This window comes from Penaeus japonicus, unplaced genomic scaffold, assembly GCF_977035675.1.
Source record: "Penaeus japonicus unplaced genomic scaffold, GWHDUDI00000001_assembly GWHDUDI00000041, whole genome shotgun sequence".
Taxonomy (NCBI): domain Eukaryota; kingdom Metazoa; phylum Arthropoda; class Malacostraca; order Decapoda; family Penaeidae; genus Penaeus; species Penaeus japonicus.
Window position 1 is genome coordinate 18,509,732 of NW_028234443.1, and position 7,500 is coordinate 18,517,231.

The 7,500-nt window shown below is 35.9% G+C and overlaps 2 protein-coding genes across 2 annotated transcripts in view; one reads left to right on the forward strand and one right to left on the reverse strand.

Annotated features, from left to right (window-relative positions):
* Positions 1-1,389, forward strand: part of LOC122247173 (uncharacterized) — a 19,280-nt gene extending 17,891 nt beyond the window's left edge. Inside the window, exon 6 of the mRNA XM_043006179.2 lies at positions 1-1,389. This exon is cut by the window's left edge and continues 203 nt beyond it. Coding sequence (XP_042862113.1) covers positions 1-16 — 16 coding nt within the window. The 3' untranslated portion in view covers positions 17-1,389.
* Positions 1,390-1,462: 73 nt separating this feature from the next.
* The window catches only part of eIF3l (eukaryotic translation initiation factor 3 subunit l), a 9,288-nt gene continuing 3,250 nt past the window's right edge, over positions 1,463-7,500 (reverse strand). The window contains exons 2-10 of the mRNA XM_043006178.2: positions 6,291-6,472; positions 5,850-6,076; positions 5,331-5,560; positions 4,859-4,999; positions 4,447-4,659; positions 3,979-4,098; positions 3,390-3,518; positions 2,459-2,677; positions 1,463-1,879 (exon numbers count right to left, since the gene is read on the reverse strand). Coding sequence (XP_042862112.1) covers positions 1,745-1,879; positions 2,459-2,677; positions 3,390-3,518; positions 3,979-4,098; positions 4,447-4,659; positions 4,859-4,999; positions 5,331-5,560; positions 5,850-6,076; positions 6,291-6,472 — 1,596 coding nt within the window. The 3' untranslated portion in view covers positions 1,463-1,744. The remainder of the gene's footprint in view (positions 1,880-2,458; positions 2,678-3,389; positions 3,519-3,978; positions 4,099-4,446; positions 4,660-4,858; positions 5,000-5,330; positions 5,561-5,849; positions 6,077-6,290; positions 6,473-7,500) is intronic.

Consider the following 7,500-nt stretch of genomic DNA (forward strand, 5'->3'; position numbering starts at 1 on the left):
TATTACTGATGTTTGAGTTTTTGGATTTGTGGATAGGAGTTTAAGGGGGGGAGGGAAGTGTTTTGTAATGTCGGTATCTTCTCTATGGGATTTATATATTTTTGTTACTGGTTTGATTTTGAATCTTTAGTTAGAAAGGTGAAATCAAAACTGATATACCAAATAGAACAGCTGTAAGTTTTATTGGAGTAACTTGGTTCATCGTTTGGTTGTTATCTTGTTCGAGGCAAGGTCACTTCTCAAAACTTGAATGTTTGTTTCCTCTTTTCTCCTTTAAACTAGTTTTAGGATATCTTTTTTAATGTGACAATGAAAAATAGTTCAATACAATATAGTTTGTAATGTGTAAAATAATGACAAGAAAGGAAATACTATTTTAGTAGAAATTGCCAAATACTTTTTAGTGTTTAAATATGCCCCGAGATAGGAAGATAGATGTACCAATATATCTTTTACCCAGGTTAAGATTGAAATAAATAATATACATATAAATGATGTGTAAAAATACTGATGTTGTGCAGGAAGTGGTTCCTTTTATCTAGATTACATTAAAAGCATCCATTTCCAGCTTGTCTGTAAACTTGAGTATAACTTTTGCATGGTGTTCAGTTGCCAACTTAATGGCTTCCATCGGATGTGTCCACTTAAGTCTCCAAATATCAGCAGTTTAGCTCTATATTAAGCAACTTCATAAAAAAATGAGGTCAATAGATGTGTTTAACAACTAAAAGAGTACGGTTTATTGTATAATATATAGATTTTGCAATTTACATTTATTCTTGATTTTGCAGGAAACTGGAGCAACACATACATTAGTCTCTCCTAACGTTAGTGAATAATGCAGTTTCCTTTATTTTTATATCTGTAGACTTTTGATTTTAATAATTTCATTTTCCTTGTTAGGTCTTTCAGCAGTGTTTCATTGGTTTTGTTTTATAAACCTTTGTCACATTGTGACTATTAGCAAGAAATTTTCTTTCTTATTGGCAGACTTACGTTCTTTATTCTCTGGGGCTCTCATCAGACCACTTTATATTATAATGCTAAGGCAGTATTTAGAGAAGTGTTCAATGTTTCAGACCTTTTACAATTACACCTGGCATACCTTGTCTTTTTCCCCTGGAGTTAAGTTAACCAGAGTATTTTTTACGATCTCATCCTTGTCTTTATTTTAATTGTATATATGAAAACCTGGCTGCAATGGCAAAACATGGTCAGACCCTTACATAACTGAATTATCTCATTGTGATAAAAGCTAAACAAATGAGTAGCTATAGGTCCCTTTTCTATTCTCAGTTTAGTTTTGTGTGGGGCACAGAGTTGTACTATTGTTTGTTATTTTGTAAATAAAATATTTAAAGTACATATTTTTAATAAAGAATCATATTATGTTGTCTTCTCATTTTTCCACCATCTGACAAGTTGGTTAGTTTGTGTAATCAATAGAGTATGAAAAAAAAGGTACCACTGGTCTTTTTATTAGTCACTGATGTTACATGGAAAAAATACAAAGACTTCTCTTGAACTGGTTTGCCACATGTGTGAGAGTAACAGATCTTATAAATAATCCATCACAAACAAATGATTCAAAGAAATGATCATGATATAAAAGGATAAGAATTTTTTCTAAAATTTCCTCCATCGATTTTTCTTTTTAAGAATATCAAATTACAAAATGTGTCAAACCAGCTTGCCATTCTGAGTAAACCAAATTCTAAAATATTTTGCTTTTTGTAAATACAAGTCACACCTTCACCTTTGTTAGTGACCTGTTGACCTCTTCCAGTTTGTGAATTTGGCGAATGAAGAAATCTCCGTACCGCTGGGCGACCTTGGTATCAGCAATATGGATCATGTTCTTGTCTATGAAAAAGTCCACCTGCAAATAAAGGAAATTTGTAAAATGGACGTTCATGCGCTTGTGTATTGTAAATGTGTAGATACTTCCAAACAAACCTCCTCCAAAAATTACATGCACTTAAACAGGGTACATCTTATATGTAGGGAAATAAAATAATCAAGATGAGTCTAACTACTTATTGGGACTATTCCATGACCTTTTAAAGCAATATTCATTTAACTTTTTTAAAATCATTTTTCAGAAAACAACTGTCAACTTATGACAAAGGTTTCACTTCAACCAAAATGCCATTCCTATTTAATATTAATCCTTTTTAACCCATTGACAACGGATGGTATGATTTGCTGCCAAGCAGAGTCAGTCATAGACGCGGATGGCACCGCGCCATACAACAAACCCGCCACATGAACATTTTTTGTTAAAACATTTTCTTGACTACTATTTACATTACAGAATGAACATGTTTGCAAATATAAAACAATAAGGAAATATAAAGTGTTTTAACCAACAATAAGGAAATATAAAGTGTTTTAACCCAACTAAAGACAACCTTTACATACAACAACACATCTTATTAAGGGCTGACCCTAAACCCACCTCAGAATCACTCTGGAAGTCTCCCTGTAGTCCAGAGGTGCCTTTCGTCCACACCATATTGCGCATCTTGTGCTTGAAACACAAGAGGGCGTTGCGGAAATCATCTTCGCTCATCTCCTGGAACGTGGCCATTTTCTCCATGGGCATCGTGGTGTACAATTTCAAGTACGATCTCATCACACTGATCTGCTGTTGCTGCTGTACTTCATCCAAAAAGACCTGCATAAAAGAAGTATATATATATAAACATATGTAAGATAAATCTTATCAACTAATTACAATGAGACAAATCTTAGAATGATTATTTGGATGTTTAAAGCAATAGTAAAGAAACAACTGATCATCATCATATACATATAAAGATGTTGATAAGATTTTCAGTGATGTTCCAGCTAATCATAAATATCAATCACCTATCCCCCTACCTCTTTGTAAAAGAAAAGAAAAAAAATGCATCAAAGTAGCAAAAGCAAATTCAGTCTATTTCCAGTGATATTTGAGACTGGGCAGAGGGGGACCAAGATCCTAATATGATGACATGACAAGGGAAAGATATGATGATGACCTTGAACCCCTACAGGACATGCATATTAAATTTAGTTACCCTCGGGTGAAAGATGTTTCATGCATTTCTGCACGAGATGAGAAAAAAAATCCTATAACCCATTCATGCCGGGGCTATTCCGGCTCTAAATGGTCAGAATGCCGGGGCATTCGAACGCATAAGCCTAATGCCTCGGGATTCTCAGGCGCACTAGCCACGAGCAAGCGTTGTACACCCACTCACCTGGCACACCGGCCTTGACCAAATATCTCATCACCGGCGTCTGACCCAAAAACCACAGAACATGATAGCAAGTCAGCCGGCACGAATGAATTAGGGGCTTATAATATAGCTTTTCCTATTACATCATACATAAAATGAATTTACCTTCAGCTGTTGTTGGAAAGGTTCCTTATGATAGTTGGCAGATGCAGCATCAAAGGGAGGAGGAACAGGACTCAAGAATTTGGGACACGCAAAAGTGAAACTGGCTGTGAACTCTGCTGTATCATTACGCTGTTGGGAAGAAAAAAATTTACTTAAAAGTTAATTTGCATGTTTACAATATCTAAGAAAAAATATATCAATTCATTCAATATTGTCTTGTCATTTGCAGATATCAAATTTTGGAGGCTAAATTTCTGACTATACCCATACAATTGTTTACTTTGATACATAACACAAATTGAATAACATTAACCCAAACCAGAACCAAAGCTTCATTTCTAGAAATAAGTGTACTTCTATGATCCAAAAACAAATTGATTTATAAAATGGTTAAAGATCTCTCTAAAACATGCCTAATTTTAGTTATCATTAACTATGGACTGGATAGTTCAGTGGTGAGGTATGTTGATGCTAGAGTGTGTTAAAAGATTGTTGAAGTGGAGTACAGAGGATTTGACTCATTACCTTTCATCATAAGACATACATACAATACCTTGTAAGATAAACAAACCATAGCCACAGGACTTACCGACATGCGAGACATTTTCTCAGCAAGAGTTTTCTCCCTCAATGAAGACTGCACTGCCTCATCAATTCTCTGGGGGTGAAGCACCATGCAGATGGCAAGAAGAATGTACATCTGCTCAGTCTAAAAAGAAAAGGGAAAATAATAAGAGAAAGGCTTTTATATATTAGCCATGACACCTACATCCCTTTTATCATTAGCCTTATCATTCCATGCACATTTTAACTCAATAGATATAATAAAACTGTATATGAATAATATTCAAAAATAAGATCAGTATTGCCTGTGTTTCATGATAATTTGAAGGGTGTGATCCCCTAAAATAACCTGGGGGCTATGATCCCAGAACCCCATCCTCTTTGTTTGCCCCTTTAATATCTCACAAAGTGTCTGCCACTGCATATGTGGATGATAACAATCAATCTTATATTCTAAGGAGTTCTATGAAAAAAAAAACATACAACAACAAACCTGCTTATTAATCTGGTCATTCTGGTAGTTCCTTGTCTGGAACATGGCCTTTGTGCGCTGGATGTACACTAGAATATTGGAGAAGGTTCGGATGGCATCTGCATACCTGCGCATCATCATGTACGCAAAACCAACATAGTAGTAAGTGGTGATCTGGCAGGCAGGCACACGGGAATACATGGACTTCTTGTTTAATTCAATGTTCTCCAAAACCTGAAACATTAGTCAAGTTAAAGAAGTTGCAAATAATACTTCCTAATAAGAACAACCACACTTTTCACACTCTTAATCTTTTACAAGTAGATAAATAAACACACATAAAATATTTATATAATATATGAGGAGAAGGGGAAAGGAATAAATAAACACATATATACAGCATATGGATATATACAAATATATTACAACTCACCTTAATGGCCTGGTAGTAGTCCCCAAGAAGAGAGTGAAGCCTCAAGAGTCCAATCAGGGAGAAGTAACCCAACATCTTGTAGAGAGGATGACGCCCAAATTCCCCTGCTACACTGTCTGGATCTCCGCCTGTTGTGTACACCTGTAAGTAGGAAGTAGGAGGTTTAAAGCTGGAATGAAGGATAAAGTAAGGAGTGGGATAGAAGGGAAAAAGTAAAAGACGAGAAACATGAAAAAAGGAAGAAAGAAATGAGACTAGTTCTAAACTTGGGAGTGTATCAATTAAAGCAAGTTCAGCCAAGTGCTCCACACTAGAGAAAATAACAGACTGATAACTTGAACTTAAATTAATTTTTTCTATTCTGCTTCTTTACAAAACCAAATTATCAGTAAAACAGACAAGTGACCATGGAAAAGATCCAGAATTAACAACAGTATAAAATTCTCTACATTTAAAAATCATACAATCTCACCTCAAGCTGCCTATTGATGTTTGACTTATCAACCAAACAATGAAGTACATTCAGAACAGAGTGAACATTCCATATCTTGGGAGATTCCTTCAGCATTTCAATCTCAGGTTCGCTCTTCTTGCCAAGCTTGGAACGGAACTGGGAGAATGACTGGAACTGGTAAATGAACTCGTCTATGATTTCCCACAGCCACTGATTGGGTAACTCTAGAGGCACTGGGGTCTCTGCACCTGTGGGGATAACAGTAATTAATAATGATGAATAATTTAATGACTGAATGAGGATTTCATGACAAATGTTGCTAGTAAAGTCTAATTAGGGTATGATGCTGGATAACATGCTTGATTTGTGAAGTAACATATGTTAAAAATCTCATTCTAAATCACCAGGCATTAACAAAGTAAAGAATCAGTAGATGATGCTCAAGAAAGTCTTGTTTAAATAATAAATAAATTTGGACATCCACAATTTATCTTAATCTCAAATAAAATACGAGTCATGGACCCAAAATCAACTTACTGAGAATGTAATTGAAGAGATTGCAGTAGTTATAGTATGATTCAAACCGCTGTGGGATAGTAGGGCCTCCTGGTACTCGAGCGTAAATGTGCCGATAGTACAGCTCTCGGTAGAGGATGAGGAAGATGTCATCCCGGCCCTCTTGCTCGACCAGCTTGTTACCATACAGGTCCTCAACATCAGGCCATGACTGTGTCTTGTAGTACTCCTCCGTCAAGCGGTTAAAGCTGCAAGAACAGACAGTTAATGAAGGATTGTTACTTTCAAAGCTATGTATCCTCATAAAATGCACAACTACAGAAATAAACACAGACAGACAGACAGACAGACAGAGACAGACAGACAGACAGACAGACAGACAGACAGACAGACAGACAGACAGACAGAGACAGACAGACAGACAGACAGACAGACAGACACATATATATATATAAAACTTACTCCACATATAGAGGAGGAATGTCATATACATTGCCATCCCTTATAGCATCTCTGAAGTAGGTGATGTATTTCTTGACCTCCTCAGGTATGGTGTAGGTAGGGTAGTGGCCACGGTCACCAAATTCCTCTGCCCTGTCAGCATATTGGTAGTTCTCGGTTGCCTCAAGGGGATAACTTTCATACTGAAATTAATGTCATTACAAAAAAATATAACACAATGCTGTAGAAAGAGGGCAGTTTCTTAAATGTCAAGCTAAGTTTTAATATTCTGATAGAGTAACCTGGAACAATCATGAGGAAATTTTATAAATTGAAAGACTGACGTACAAAAGTTATTTTTTTTTTACCTTCTCTCAATTTCTTCCCTTGTAATTTTTCTTGATTCACGTTATTTGACAAATACGTGTGCTCCTATATACAAATACAAGTTTTAGACAAGCTATTCATTTTTCCATCATAAGCCAATACTACATGAATCAGAATACAAACACAGTAACATGCACAATACAGATAAAATAAAACACTGGCACAATGTGAAAGGAAAAACTCATGATGTTTCCAACTTTTAGTGAAAGTTTCTCATCAGGCATACACAAACCAAAAGATGTTTTGGTTTGCTTACGCCTGATGAGGAAAATATTCAGCAACCGCCTAGTTTAGCAAGTACGGCACTTTTCAGCAAGATCTTGGGAGTGCAAATTCTTGAATTAGTTTACCTTTTAAGATATTCTTTACAAGTCTTCTGAAGAACATTGCCTATGCCAAGAACCCTTTACTGCATGCAAATACTGTTTAATTTTGGCAATGTTTCTATTATGATAATGATTCTTATAAAGACTTTATACATATTGACTACTTTATTAAGATGCAATAAGAATGAATCCAATGCTTATCTTAGCCACAACTCTTTAGATTCCTAGTTAATACCCCCTTACCTCCACACCCAACAGGCTTGCGGAACAAGTGGGAAATGATATTTGTCTACTGTGAAATCAAAATGCAAAAGATATGGTTATTTTCCAATCTAGTAACCCATATTGTTTACAATGAACACAGTTGCCTCTGAGCTTATGCTGAGCCAAGAACAAATCCTTAACCCATTCAAGACGGGAAGTATTTTCGCCTACTCCCACTTACGCCGGGATGATGACAAGCGTGCGACACTTTGTGCCGGAGTGTTTTCTCGTTGCGCAGGGCTACACTGATCCTC